A 15,115-nucleotide genomic window follows, 5' to 3' on the forward strand; every position below is an offset into this window, starting at 1 on the left:
AATAATTAAAAATTTATTTATTATTGATAATAAATAATTCATTCATTCAAATTCAGTGTATCATTAAATAGATATAGGTAAGTAGTTCAAAAATACGTAGTTATAACTCGTGCAAATAGTTCATGCGTCCTAACCTAACTTTCTTCACGTGCGTCAGTTTTGTTTGTGAACCTGTTCGAAATACATGGCGAAAATAAAAAATAAAAAGCGCAAAAATGCGGACCACATCCACACGAAAAAGGAAGCTATGCAGAAAAAGAAGGAGATGAACCCCTTCGAAATTCATGTCAACAAAGAGAAGATGCGGGTTTTGGGGAAAAAACAGAAAAATGATAGAGGACTGCCGGGAGTGGCGCGTGCCAAAGCTATTGAGAAACGTAAACACACGTTGCTGCAGGAATACAAAGTTGCAAATAAATCGAACAAGTTTATGGACAGGCGTATTGGTGAAAAGAACAGAGACATGACTGATGAAGACAAAGTTATGGCCAGGTTTGCTGCGGTTCGTGTGAAGAAACACAACAAAAAGTCCATTTTCAATCTGGCCGACGACGAAGTGTTGACTCACAGGGGCCAGACTTTGAGTGAAATTGAAAAATTTGATGATCCCAGATCAGATGATGAGGATGAGTTTGAGGAAAAAGGTAATTTGGATAATGATTTTGTGGAAGATGCTCATTTTGGTGGTGGGCTTTTCAAGAAAACTGGTAATGAAGGTGCTAAAACGCACAAAGAACTTATTGACCAACTCATTGCTGAGTCCAAGAAAAGAAAAGCAGAAAAACAGAAAGCCAAAGAAGCTACACTGGAACTAACAGAGAAACTGGATGAAGAATGGAAAGATTTGATGCCACTCTTGAATAAAAGTAAAAAGGGTGATGAAGATAATGAAGTAAAACCAAAAGTAGATGACTATGACAAAGTAATGAGGGAACTGAGATTTGAAGCTAGAGGTACAGTATCAGACAGACTTAAAACTGAAGATGAAGTGGCCAAAGAAGAAAAAGAGAAACTGGAACAATTGGAAAAAGACAGATTGGAGAGAATGCAGGGTTTTGTTGAAGAGAAAAATAATAAACCTAATCACAGGAGTGCTGATGATTTAGATGATAATTTTGTCTATGACTCTGACCCTGATCCTGAATATATGCTGTCTTACAATACTGAAGGAGAATCAAATGTGAAAGTAGATGGATTATTAAATGGTAAGTCCATTGAAGCAAATGACAAAAATTATGCAGAAAGTAAGGAGGAGGAAGATGAAGAAAGAGATGATGAGTCAGGAGATGAAGAATCAGGTGATGAAGAGTCAGAGAATGAAAATGATAACTTATCAGATTTAAAAGATAGTGAAAGTGACAGTGATGAAGAGTTAAATCAATCTCCTGTCAAAAAGCAGAAAATAAATGGAGCTGCAACTATAGCTACAGGCAATAACCAAAATAAAGAGGAATCAAAAGTAGTGGATGAGAATCAATCAGACATTCAAGAGTGCATTAAAACTGATCTTTTAAAAAGAAAAGAAATAATGGAAAAAGCCAGAAATGAATTACCATTCACATTTTCGTTACCCACATCATATGAAAACTTACAGAACACTTTCAAAGATCAGTCTAGCAACCACCAATGTGTGATAATAGAGAGGATGATTAAATGCAACCATCCAAGTTTATCCCAAGGAAACAAGGATGGTTTGGGTGTACTTTTTGCCTATTTATTGCAACACTTAAATGACTTAGGAATAGATGCAATAGATGCCAAAAGCACAACATTCTGTTTTGAGGTGTTTTCAGCTTTGGTGCCCCAAATATATGATTTGGCCCAACTAAATCAGGAAAATGCGCATAAATCTCTGCTTGAAGTGATCAAAGAAAAACATGAGGAGTACAGAAAAACTTGTAGACAATATCCTGGAGTTGAGGTGCTTTTGTTCTTAAAATTGGTCAGTATTCTGTTTCCTACTTCAGATTTTCGGCATCAGGTGGTAACACCTTCATTCACATTCATTGAACAAATGTTAAACAACTGCAAAGTGAATAGAACAAGAGATATTGCTTATGGACTGTTTTTGTGCACATTAGTATTAGAGGTAGGCTTTTTCTGTTCTTAAACTATGTTAAAAACTGACATTTTTTGTTGATTTCTAGTACACCATGCTATCTAAGAGGTACATGCCAGCAGTCATTAATTATTTGGGAGGTTTACTTCACATGAGTATACCCAAATCTGGTGTTAAACTCATAAAAGTAAACAGACCTTTTAAATCTACCTTCAATCAGCTGGTATTGTTAGAAAAAAGTACAAATGATTTGAAGAATTTCAAAATGCAATGTACAGATTTACTGGATCAGGAAATCATCAGTGAAGAGTTCAAGATTAGGTGTTTTTACACAACTGTAAGGTTGTTACAGGAGTTTGCCACTAACCTTAAGGATGTTTCAAGTGTGGTGGAGATATTTCAAAATGTACAGTCATATTTGCTGTTAATTGATGATGTAAATTATCCTGAAGCAGTGTGTGAAGAAAAACAAAAACTGCAGAAGCAATTAAATGAAATTCAGGAATCTAGAAAACTTGTATATATTGTGATGGAAGCTAAAAAGCCTAAAGCTTTAAGACTTTATGAACCCAAAATTGTGGCAGTGTAAGTAACAGTTTTAATATAATAAAAGTTGATCTATAATTTATTTTGTATTTAGGTATGATGGCAAGAGACATAAAGTTCAATCTAGAGAAAAAGCAGAAAGAGATAAAATGCTGCATAAAATCAAAAGGGAAAAGAAAGGTGCTCTCAGAGAAATTAGAAGGGACAAAGCATTCCTGGGTAGAGTTAAAATACACCAGAAATTACAAAGGTTTGTATACTATTTTTTATTTATTCATATATTTAAATATGTTTCTTTTGCAGTGATAAAGAGAGAAAGGAGAAGGTTAAAAAGATCTTTTCAGAAGCTGCCATGCAACAAAGTGAACTTAAGTCTCTTGATAGACAAAATAAGCGTAAATAATAAAAATATATTTGTTATTTTATTAAATTCCGAAGTTTTATTACAATTGACTTTAATTAATTGTATAATTTCCTAGCTGTCATTCACTCAGTTTCCACAGTGAACAAAACTATTCATGTAATTTTTTGTACTTCCTTTATAATTGAGGTACTTTCATTTTAAAGAATGTACATTTTCCAAAACTTTCTACTCAAAACTGGATAAAATTCATTCACTCGAAGTTTTTTCAACGTTTCTCATAAAATTTCCTAGCTTCTGAAGGCAACATTTTAGAAATCGCGGGTTATATGTCTGTTAATATTTGGGAATCTTGCAAGGAGTCCTTTTGGCAAGGGTTTTGGTGAATTCAATAACTATGGTAACTTCAGATAAATTTTTATTGTAAAAATAAACATAGCTGGTTGTAATTAGACCGCCGTGTTAACAAATTAATTCCCAAACAATGTAAATCATCTGTTCAAAAATGTACAAATTGCTAAAATATGTCTTAAAAATCATACAACTGTGTAAGTGAAACTCAACTTTATGATCAATCCTATTTACATACATTATTCGTCTCTTCTATTTTGTAAATAAGTAGAAATATTTTGTTGGGTGTAATCTAAAATCTTCCTCTGACACTGTCTTATATACTGCTGTTGTTTGTGATAAATCCTTAAACATCCCTTAACAGTAATAAAAGCTAATCCTCCTAATACAGTCTTGTGAAAATTGGACTTAACAGAGTCAAAGAAGAACTTTCCAACAATGCTTGCTATTGTGGGCATCAAGAGAGCACCACACAATACTCTGGTTGCAGAAACAGGATTGGACAATGGAGGCAAATCACTTTCTGTGCCAGACTCTGTACTATGAGTTATGTCCAACCTATAAGAATTAATACTTGTATTAATTCTGTTTGGTATCAGTGAATTTATGTGATTAATTTTACCTGAAGGGCATTATGTTTCTTAAAATGGGTACTTTGGAAATTTTTTTCCTCATAAAATTGAGTACAGCATCTTCCCAACGAATCATTTTGCCCAAAACAAGGGCCACTGGAATGGCTGGAAGTCCAATAAGTAAGACAAGAGGATCTGCCTGTTCCATTATTGTCAAACCTTCCTTCTGTCCTATTACCTACAATCAAGCTATTGCAATACCTTGATAAAAACTATTGCACTCTTACTAACTTGCATGATTGTGATGGCTCCATATGTGACAGCACACCAGTAAATAGCACCAACAACAATGCCAGCAGCTAAAAAGGGGCAACTTTTGTAAATGAATGAGTCTATAGTGTCAAGAACAAGAACTAAAATTCCCATGTTAGGGAACACTATTATATATTCCGTCTGACACTGTGGACAGACCACTTTGCCTATGTTTCCTCCTTTTTGTTTCTCATCCACCCATCTTTGTAGGCAAACTTGATGCACCTACAAACAAAACGAAAAACGCTTGTATTGCAGCAATGGGATACTCCAAGTGATGATTAGTGTTACCCATTTTGTAGTGCCTCGACAGTTGCATGGTTGTACCCAAGAGGCTTCTGTGTCCTCTTCGTCAGTTGCAAAACAGACCCAGCAATATTTCGACGATTCCTTTTGCGTGACAGGAATCCCGGACGAGTTTGTTTGTGTGACCGCATTTCTGACGTCTTCAGGGTTGTTGCTCATTGTGTAGCATAACAGGAATTTTGGCGATAGTTATCGTGGAGGGTGTTACGAATCTTGTGAAAGATGTAAAAACTGGCGGATGGACTTTAAATCATGATTGCGTTGTGTTTACTCGAATTTTTTGATCATTTGATATATTTTTTTTCGATGTCAACTTTCCAATGCAGTGCTGCCATTTACCTTAGCTGTCAAGTGTTGCTTTTTTATGAAATATTTTATTTTAATCATCCATAAAACGTATCTTGTTATTTGACGGTGAAGAAAACGATGAAAAATTTAATTTGAACTTTATCAATACAAATAAACGTTTTACAAAATATATGTGTATTTTATTAGAATGAAAAAACCGCAGTAATGTTCTTCTACTATTACTAAATTACTGATAAATAATAAATACGTTTAAGCCCAAATTTTTATTTTAATAAATTTTAAGAGTAGATTAAAAAATGGCGCCATCTAATATGCGATTTCCCAATCAGATTGTTGAATAGAAATCTTCTTTTGTAGTGCTTAACTGTCAAACAGTCTTTGTTCTGCTTGTAAACATTAAATGTTTTTAAATATTATGAAAACATCACAAAACAAACATTAAACTGCAACTCAAAAAATTACACACCTAAATAAGAATGCAGTCGCTTTTCCTGGATTAGAAGTGTGGATTGTGCTGTGATTTATGAAGGTTATGTTTTCACTGATTAAAAGAAGTCAATAAAAATAATAACAATGATCCCTCCTGTGGCACCAGGTCAAGCAGAAGACAAACAAAACATGGTTGGCTGGGTAGGTGCTTGAAATCACTCTCAATTAAAGTGTTAAACTGTTTTCATTTTGCAGAAAAATACATTTAATATGCGACAGATAAGTCTAATGAATCTGGCAGCCACACAGATGGGAGCCAAGAACAGTGTCAAGTCAATTCCAAATTATAGAAGAGCTTACAGTATCACCAGTCCAGCCAAATCTTTAGATCTGTTAAGAAAAAACCTTCAAAATGCCATCAATAAAGATATAGACAATGTCATTAAAAAGTACCTTGAGGTAGAGTTGAATGTATTTGCTAGTGGTCCAAATATTTAATTATACACTTTTGCAGAAATTTTTCCAACCAGCCATTTGTAATATTAAGAATAATTTGGGTAAGGATAGTGTAGGTGATGATCATATCAAAGAAGTTTGCAAACAGATGTTGGAGGATGCAAAACTTATGTACAAAACTTCTCAAAATTCCAGGGACAGTTCGCCTTATGACTACTCAGATTCAGAAACTAGTTTATTTGATGTTAAAATTGGCAGAGGAGTAAGGTGTTTCATTGTTTTTAGCACAAAAAATTAAATTTCTTCTTTCAGAGTCCTTTATTTGGAAAAAGGAAAGAATCAGACACAGACTCAGAAACAAGTCACCCTTTAACTTACAAAAGATACAGATCTAAGAGTAACCAAGCAGTAGATTATTCAAATTATAAGCTGCCAATTAAAAGGGAAGGTCCCAAATGGAATCCCAACAGAATTAATGAAAACACCTTATTTATTATGGGTGCCAGAGCAAATAAAGTTCTGGGCTATGGCCAGACAAGAGGAAGACTGTATGTTAGACATCCAAATTTGGTTCGTTATTGTGGGGACCAGGAGGATAAAGAGTGGCTGGCCGCAAAAAATCTCATGCCTCCCAGCGGCGGTAAAGCTTATTTACTGGTGTTAGATGACATCAAGGAATTAACAGAGAGCGACGATTACAAGTGCAACCCGAATCTGCAGCTGCACGAGTTAAAAGGATTTGAAGTACCCATGTTTCTCTTGATGAAAATCAAGGCATTTATTGAATATGTGAGAACTGACAAAAAGCCGCAAACAAATCTGGATATTTTCGAATTTAGAAGTCATTCTGTGACACCTCCATGTACAGTATTGGAAACTGATTCATCAACACCTCCAATTCTTCCTGAAAGTACTACCTCCATTAAGGTTGAAAACCATTATATAAACTTACCTGAGATGAGCCCCAATTCAAGTAATTCTTTGATCTCCAGCACATTGACTCAAAGTCCCATACCCAGTTCATCAAATATTATGTCACCAAATATGCTAATGACATTAAACAACCAGGATAACTGCAAGTCAAACATGATGCTTCTTAAAGATAATGTACAAAGCAACTGTTTATCTAGTATATTAGGAAGTGATAACTCTCAAGAATTTTAATTTGTAGTTGTTTTTATAATTAGTATTTATTTATACTTTTTGATGTTTTATAAATTGATTTGTTGTGTGTGGCGTTTTTAAATAAAAAATTAATAGCAGCGGGGTGTTTTGTTTTGACTTACTGTCTTACAAGGATTCATACCTATAAACAATCAGAATCCCATTACTTCTAGACCAAACAATTTTTGTCATTTCAGCATACAAATAAATAATGAACAAAAGGTTTATTTGATGACACATCATTCCAAATTCTGATTGACACGTTTATTATTATGACATCAAAAGGGAAAAAAGCAAAAAAGAAAACTCCGAAAGTAAAACAGGAAAACAGGACGGTGGCTTCTGCTCTTTGTAAACCTGATGCCCGTACTATTATAAAAAATAAAGTCGGGATCTACACCTATTTCAGTAGCGATGAAATTTCTACCATCAAAACAATCTTAAAAGTCAAAGATGTGGTAAATAATTTTATTATATTCCCTCTAATACACCATTTTGTGTGATATTAGTTAATTAATTCTTTAGAGTGGAGTACCGTACATCATCGGCGCAATAGTATTAAACAAATTCGATCTGCTTAGACATTTAATAAACGAAGGGTGTAACATTAATGAATCTGGACCGGTAAGAAATGAAGGAGAACATTGAAAACAACTTCATGGGTGCAATTTCAGTCTAATTCGTCCGCTTTAATATGGGCGACGAAATATAAAAATATGGAAATGATCGAGTACCTGATTTCTAAAGGAGCAGATCCAACGATGAAAACGGAAAAAGGCGATAACGTACTAATTATAGCATTAGAACACAAGAGCTGGGAGGAACAGGCCTACTTGAACCTTTGGAAGATGGTGAAAACCATCAGCTTTATCGACGTTAACTACGCCAGCAAGCCCGGTCGTAATATGCTACACATTGCTGTAAGAAGAGACTGGGAGGAGCTCATCAAGATACTCATCACTGAAAACGTAAGGATACCTCCTTACAAATGTTGATAGTGCATCGTCGTTTTTAGGCCAACGTTAATCTTTCTAATTCGAACGGCGTGACGCCCTTAATGTTGGCGTGTTACAAGAACAACGTGAACGTGGCCATGAAACTTATAGCGGCGGGTGCTAACATATTGAAAGAGGATCATCATAACAGAATGGCCGTTTGTTATGCGATCTCTTCGGAGTTGAAAAATTCAAAACCACCGTTCGTTCTCTCAGCGAAAGTTTTAACAGAACTTAAAAAGTTTATTTCGGTTGAAGAATATGCCAAGGTTTTGAACATTATTAGTTATTTAAAAATGCCTCTTAGGTTGCTTTTTTAGAAAATATTGGAAATTATTCTTTCGTTGCCTGCCAAACCGGAATTTCCACGTTCCACCTCTGAAATGATGGTATACATAGTGCATTATATGATACAATATATCAGTGATGGACCTAAAATTATTATGAAGCTGAAATTCTTGGAACAAATAGCTGAAACAACGAAAGTCCAACAAAATCCGGAAATAATCAAATTCTTCGTCAAATTGATATTAGAGGTCTTCTTTTATAACGAACAGACGAGCGGTTTTGCACCGCAAATTCAAAAGGAGCTTACGATTTGTTTTATTGATTCAGATTTACCTAACATTTGTATGGGTATTCTCATCAACGATGAGGACAATTGTAGTTATCTCCTGTGTTTTTACACTATGGTTTTGTTTGGCACAATCACTGAACTTGGCCAGTCTTGGATGCAACAAAATTACCACACAGTTTTGCCCATTTATCAGCAATACGTGAATAATTTAGCGGATATTCAGGAAAAAATGGTCATGGAGGAAAAACGATTGAAGATTGTAAGTACAAAACCATAAAAATTAACTCCAAATTGACAATTTATGATTAGATAAAGAAGCACTTAAAGAAATTGAGACGTTTCTTGTCGCAATTTAATAGGGAGACACCAGAAAACTTATCAGTAATTAAGGATAACAGCAAAGAAGAAAACATAGCTGCAAAAGAAGAGTTAAAGGGAGACGGCAGCGTTTCGTTGTCTAGCAAACAAAGAAAACGCCGCCTTAAGGCGTTAAAAGCTAAGAAGGCAAAACTGGTGAGCATTCAATTAACAGAAACACGATTGACAACACTGACCGGGAAATTGGTATCTGAATGCGACTTACAAGAAGAGATTTTGTCGCCGGCAAACTGTGAAGACGACGTTGTTGATGATCTAGACGAAGGATATGCAGTCAGTCAATTGACTGAATTGAAAAATAAATTACAAATCATGTTTATTTTAGGTAGAAGAACATAATCAATGGGCGCCTATTTTTGGCCCGTACAAATTTACGACGCAAAATATTCTAGTAAAACAACATCAAAATCCTATTGCACATGGGATACTACAGTTTTTGAAGAGGGTAAGCGAACCACCAAGGTCGGTGCCAGAAAAATCATTAAAATCCTTATGGATAACCCAAATTAAATTTTTGCCATTCAAACGTGGCCCATTCTTTGAGGTCTTGCTATCAATAAATAGGTTGGATTTAGTAGAAGCTAGTGAATGTTTAAAAAGCATGGCTGAGAACAATATTTCTCCACAAATAGACGACATACGAACCGAGGTTGACCTAATTATACAGTATTTAACGGATTTATTGCAAATATTAATTATAAAATACAAACACCACTGGGAGAACGACATGCGCATTAATTTACATCCAGATACTTACAAAGGTACTGTCAGAAACTCATCTAAATCACGAACAATATTACTGCAATATTTTAGTGAATATGCAAGAAATGGAAAAGTTGGACGAAATTCAACTGAAATTCGAAGAATTGATTAGATCCATAAGAGAAATGGCAGGAACAAACATGATAGGCTGCTATAGGACTATGTGTGCTTTAGAGTCGATACTCCTGAATTATAAAATCCGTGGCCGCACTTTTATGTACGAGTTATGTCCTTCGGAAAGGTTTAGGATGCAAAACAAGCATCAACATGAGTCTAGTTTACAACCTAGTGATCAGTCAATATTACAATTCATAGAAGATAAAGTGAATGACAGAAAAGATAGAATAAGAAATTGTACATACGACTTCCACCCCAACTTTAAACGGGTGAATCCGGAAAACCTTTCGGCTAGTGGCAACAACAAACGGACCAGTACTATTGTTGATGCAGCGACCGAACCGAAATATGACAACCCAATAGAAATAAAAGAAAGGACCTTAAACAACGCATATCATATGTTTAATGAAATGGCCACGATTTGTGACGACAACAACGATGACGATGATGATTATAATAAATTTAAGAACTCAAACAACATGACCACCATTAGTAAGTACCCGAGCTTGAATTACTTCAACGGGCCGGATCAAGTAGCATCTAGGTAAGTCTTAAGATTAAATAAAATAAACTGGCAATTTCATTCAATTAACAGATGGTCAGGACGAATTCGCAGTTTGATGTGGGAGAAACACGTACAGAAACTCCTGTCGGGTGACGTTATTATCAGTTTAACTCCCACAAAGTACCAGGAGTATGTAATATCACACGGGGGGAATTTTAATCCGGTGATTTTAGGGCTGTCGGCCAATCGGCAACAAGCCTTGGCAGTCAAAATGTTGTCCAGAAAACATTCTGTGAGCAAACTCTTGAAAAGTCTGATCAATCCCCTCTTAGGTAAGGTAACACGGTAACCTAGCATTTGGTTTTTCCATCGATCTACTTATACATTTAGGTTTGAGGCACAAATATCTATTACATTACTATGCTTGCGACTACGAGTACAATGAATTAATACTGGCAACTCCTTTATGCGAGTTCAACATTGGCCAGTACGTTACCCTGTTGAAGAAAGGTGGCACGCAGCACAACGTATTCAACCTCACCCCTCTAGATATTGTAAGGCAGTTTCTTTTGGGTAACATTCCTTTAAATCAAATCAAACAAGTTCATCAACCATTTATTGATTAAGGTTTAAGATATCTCCACATCAGAAATGAACCTATAGTTCACGGTAATTTGAAACCTTCAAACATATTTGTTCAAATAAATGGAGTAGTAAAGGTGGCAGAGTTTGGAACGCACAAGGTACGACCACGATACGTTAATGTAAAAAAATAAAGAGAACTGTTTCAGGCACTGTATAAAACTGTCGAAGCACCTAAAAGTTCTTTAATTTGGTTTGCTCAAGAAACATACAATGGATATAAGAGAACGGCAACCATCGAATGTACATGTTCTTCAGACATTCAAGTTGCAGGTAAATAAATAGCTTTATTTTTGAGTTGTAGATTGATTCATTCATTTAAAGGAATGTTAATTTATTACATATTATCTGGAGGAGATCATCCTTGTGGATCTCATGTAAATATTATATTGAAGAACCTAGAAAACTCAATTTTATTTTTACCCAAGACCATTGAGGCCACACTAAATGATTTGGTTACGGGAATGATGATGCACAATCCCATGAAAAGGCCAAATATTGAACAAGTTTTAGCGTAAATACAACAAAATTTGAAATATTTAATATATAATGCTGGATTATTCTATTGTAGGCATATTATGTTTTGGTCGGAAGAGCGCAAGTGGAGATTTATACTAAATTGTGCTGGAATAAATTATCATCACAGAAATCGTAGTACAGTTACACCTTTGGACATAGACGTTAAAAATTTGCTGAGCACAATTGACAAACGTGCCATTCAAGAACAATATAATGGAAAATGGGTAGATATAATGAAGACGGTATTCCCGAATGTCTGCGTTTGTGCAGAAGACACACTTGCCGGTAAAAATGCATACTTTGTAATTAAAAATGTGTTAATGTAAAAAAATGTTTAAGGACTTTTAAGATTTATCAGATACCTTTACGACAAGCATAGTCACATAATGGAAATTAAAGAAGCGGAACTTAGAAAACAAATACTGCCGTGCTTTTCCAGGATTTTGTTGTCCCTATGCAAAATATTAGGCACTACCAATTGGTTAAACCATCCTGTTTTTTACGAATATACTGAGGCTGAATCTAATGAACTGAATTAATATGATCAATTTACATTTATTTTACAAGTCAATATTTATGTGATATTTTTATTTATACAGTTTTATGCTTTATGCTTATTAATAAAAAAGGAAAAATATTAGATTATTTTAATTTACTTACTAGAAATAGGAATACAACCTAATATACTGTTATTTTACTTTATTTTATGTACAAAAATAGCATATATTTACAATAATTATGTTGGTAATAGAATACAAATTTTATAAAAATACTTAATGAATACTTTTCACAATTTATAAATATATATACTATGTAATTATATATATATTATACCCATCATCACTTCAGAAGGAATGTAGGAGGTGAAATGGAAAGGATCTTGAGGTGTAAAAAGAAGAAATTTTATAAAAAACACTTATTGAATACTATTTTCAATTTAAAAAACTATATAATATACGAGAGTGGTCCGATAAGTACTTAGCCTCACCGCCTGATGACGCCAGTATCGCAAGAGTAATTTACTATCGTGTAGTACATTCTCGCAGATGGCTACTGTCGAAATTTCAGCCGGATCGGACTTTAGTTTTTCCAAAATTTTTGATTTTCTTTTGTAGGCTAAGTACTTATCGGACCACCCTCGTATATATTATATCCAAGATTACTTCAGTAAAATTGTAAATGTTAAAACAAAAGTGTTTCTGAAACATATAAAGAACTCAAACAAACTTTATAAAAATACTTAACAAATACTTTTCAGAGTTAATAAATTATTTAAAAATGGTATTATATGTAATAAATACATTATACCCATTTTAAGTAACAAAGGAATATAAATGGTTTTGAAATGTAATAAAAATTCAAACAAAAAGTAAACTACTTGGAGATTGTCATGAATATTATGTAAAACTAGGTTTTGTAAGTTACTATTATTCTTATAAAATCTAAAGGTGTAAGTAGCAAAAATTAAGTTACTTTATTTTTTAAATGTTCAGTCTCACACACAAAAACTTGACAACATTTAAAGAAGTATGTACTAGTAAATTGAAATAAACTGATGGCAAAATAGACAACTGCAAGATTGTGAAGGAAAACTAATTGTTTGAAAAAATTTTACAAGAAAAATTCTAATTTGCATATTCGGGAAACCAGTTTTTTAGTGTATTATCTGTATAGGCAGATAAAATTAATACTAATATACATAATAATAAATATTACTTATTTTTGCCCACAGTTTATATTTACATAGTGCGAATTTTGCCTTTCATCTTTTTATCTTAAAAGAGAGTATTTTTAGCATGTGCATAATATCTTGTTATATATGTTACTATATACATAGGTTTAAGTGTTATTAGATAAATGTAATTAATTAACATAGTTTGATAGAATACCACAATGTGTAAACAAATCATATATGTAGTTCTTACTAGTTTGGCACTATCATGTGTTTTTATCAAAAATTGTGTTTCCTTAAACGAAGTTTCAAAATGACTGAAAATTGCACTTGTTTAACTACTTGTCAAATATCCCAATTATCAGTTCAGTTAATCACAAAATTACAAAAATATTTCTTATTGGATAGTATGTTTTAATACCAATAATTCCTATTGTGATTTGAGTAGTTATTTTTTTCTTATAATTCTAATTTAAATTGACGCTGACAAACTTGCCAAGGCCAGTCCTACTACCTGTTTGTCGTCGTGGACTCGGGAAACAGACTGTCATAGGAAGGAGGCAAATCTTTATCTTCATCTGGAGGAGCTGTTGGTGCTCTAACATTATTCTGCGCTTCACCTGCCAAACGAGCGCCCGTTTGTTGGTTCATTTCCATAACTCTAGACTAAATAAATATAAAAGGTGTATCAGAAGTTATAGTAATATCAGTAAATGTTTCTTACATTTCTGCTTGAGTCATGAGGTGTGGTAGTTGAGGGATTTGCAAATTCATCAGCCCAACAAAAAACTTTGTGCTTTTTACATGCCCATATACACAAAATGAATAACACAAAGAATATAAATAGGGATGAAACAGATCCAATCAACACTTTAGTGCCTATGGATTGTGGGGGTGGTGGTGGTGGTGGCCCTGGCGGATGATCATGCTAAAATTATATAAAATAAGTTACACATTTAAATTTCATAGTTGTTTCAAATTACTTCAAATAAATTTTCACAGCCACCTTCATCTACACATCCAAACAGAGGACAATTAACTACTTTGTCATGGAAGAACATTTTGTGTATGCAAAACCGATTATCAACGCATGAATCCATGTCATCATCACATTCACTTTTGTATGCAGTGAAAATAACATCTATGTCCATGCCAATGTCTCCATCAGGTGCAGACTTTTCTATGAAAATGTTAACATTCAAGTGTCCTTCTGGTGCAATAAAGGAATTTTCATAGGCAATTGGATTTTCCCTTTCTTCTTGCATAACATGCACTGCATTTATATACCCACATTTTTTGTCACCTCCAACTTTGTCATTTCCAGAGCTGAATTCAATGTAATCAAGACAAGTCCCGTCTTCTCGTCTACGCAAATTTAAATTTTGTATTATTGCTATCACACCACCTTTACCATAGGCAGTTTGCAGTTGAAATTTGCATTCAAAATTTACAGTCCAGTCATATCGGTGATTATTCAAACGCTTCTGATTCACCCTTAAAGCCGACCTTTCGCCTTTATAAAGTTTAATTTTTTTTCTTGTTCCAATTTGCGAACACAAATTCGGATCCTCGATGCTCCCTACGAATTAATTCTTGATAGTATGATTCATAAAACTCCCACCCTCGTTAGTCATGCTTACATGTTTTGTATGATAATGAAAATTCTACACATATTAACAACAACAAAATTAAGGCGGTAACTCTCGACTTCATAGCTGACGTTATTTTTTTAAAAATAAAACTACAAAAAGTTTACATGTTTTGACAGATTGTCAACAAAGAAGTGTCAACTGATCATCTGCCATCGTGCTTTTCATCTGTCAGTGATGCAGCCAATCAGAAGCGTTAGGTAAAAATTTGAATTGTATTGGCAGGATATTATTATAAATTTTGTTGTTAACTGTGTAACAACTAAGTTAATTTATTTCTTAATTTAAGAATTAAAAATGTTGATGATTTGCAAATAAAAAATTTATCATAAACAATACGATCTGCGCATCACACAAAAGAACAAAATTATCTAAAATTTCTGAGATAAGTTTAAAAACATATTTAATCATCAATTTTATTTCTACCCTTACAA

General features: G+C 33.8%; 5 protein-coding genes across 5 annotated transcripts; 3 read left to right on the plus strand and 2 right to left on the minus strand.

Annotated features, from left to right (window-relative positions):
- Positions 1–138: 138 nt before the first annotated feature.
- On the plus strand, positions 139–3,035 carry LOC109594468 (nucleolar protein 14 homolog). Its single transcript, XM_049967409.1, has 4 exons — positions 139–2,089; positions 2,148–2,644; positions 2,700–2,855; positions 2,909–3,035. The coding sequence occupies exons 1-4, from the start codon at positions 185–187 to the stop codon at positions 3,006–3,008; spliced, it is 2,658 nt and encodes an 885-aa protein (XP_049823366.1). The 5' UTR covers positions 139–184; the 3' UTR covers positions 3,009–3,035.
- Positions 3,036–3,367: 332 nt separating this feature from the next.
- Positions 3,368–4,902, minus strand: LOC109594479 (E3 ubiquitin-protein ligase MARCHF5). The gene is made up of 4 exons (XM_020009701.2): positions 4,493–4,902; positions 4,181–4,426; positions 3,940–4,127; positions 3,368–3,875 (listed from the first exon to the last, which is right to left on the minus strand). Exons 1-4 carry the CDS (start codon positions 4,664–4,666, stop codon positions 3,557–3,559), a joined length of 927 nt encoding a protein of 308 aa, XP_019865260.1. The 5' UTR covers positions 4,667–4,902; the 3' UTR covers positions 3,368–3,556.
- Positions 4,903–5,138: 236 nt separating this feature from the next.
- On the plus strand, positions 5,139–6,963 carry LOC109594490 (deoxynucleotidyltransferase terminal-interacting protein 1). Its single transcript, XM_020009710.2, has 4 exons — positions 5,139–5,446; positions 5,501–5,704; positions 5,760–5,963; positions 6,014–6,963. Exons 1-4 carry the CDS (start codon positions 5,390–5,392, stop codon positions 6,863–6,865), a joined length of 1,317 nt encoding a protein of 438 aa, XP_019865269.1. The 5' UTR covers positions 5,139–5,389; the 3' UTR covers positions 6,866–6,963.
- A 174-nt stretch (positions 6,964–7,137) lies between these two features.
- Positions 7,138–12,000, plus strand: LOC109594458 (uncharacterized). The gene is made up of 15 exons (XM_020009678.2): positions 7,138–7,323; positions 7,391–7,489; positions 7,540–7,833; positions 7,881–8,129; positions 8,181–8,696; positions 8,747–9,088; positions 9,141–9,576; positions 9,629–10,238; positions 10,290–10,531; positions 10,590–10,772; positions 10,827–10,942; positions 10,991–11,114; positions 11,166–11,355; positions 11,413–11,645; positions 11,700–12,000. The coding sequence occupies exons 1-15, from the start codon at positions 7,138–7,140 to the stop codon at positions 11,897–11,899; spliced, it is 4,020 nt and encodes a 1,339-aa protein (XP_019865237.2). The 3' UTR covers positions 11,900–12,000.
- A 44-nt stretch (positions 12,001–12,044) lies between these two features.
- On the minus strand, positions 12,045–15,064 carry LOC109594485 (uncharacterized). Its single transcript, XM_020009707.2, has 4 exons — positions 14,673–15,064; positions 14,016–14,611; positions 13,757–13,960; positions 12,045–13,698 (listed from the first exon to the last, which is right to left on the minus strand). Exons 1-4 carry the CDS (start codon positions 14,743–14,745, stop codon positions 13,543–13,545), a joined length of 1,029 nt encoding a protein of 342 aa, XP_019865266.2. The 5' UTR covers positions 14,746–15,064; the 3' UTR covers positions 12,045–13,542.
- Between the last annotated feature and the right edge of the window lie 51 nt (positions 15,065–15,115).

Source organism: Aethina tumida, chromosome 5 (assembly GCF_024364675.1).
Source record: "Aethina tumida isolate Nest 87 chromosome 5, icAetTumi1.1, whole genome shotgun sequence".
Lineage (NCBI taxonomy): Eukaryota > Metazoa > Arthropoda > Insecta > Coleoptera > Nitidulidae > Aethina > Aethina tumida.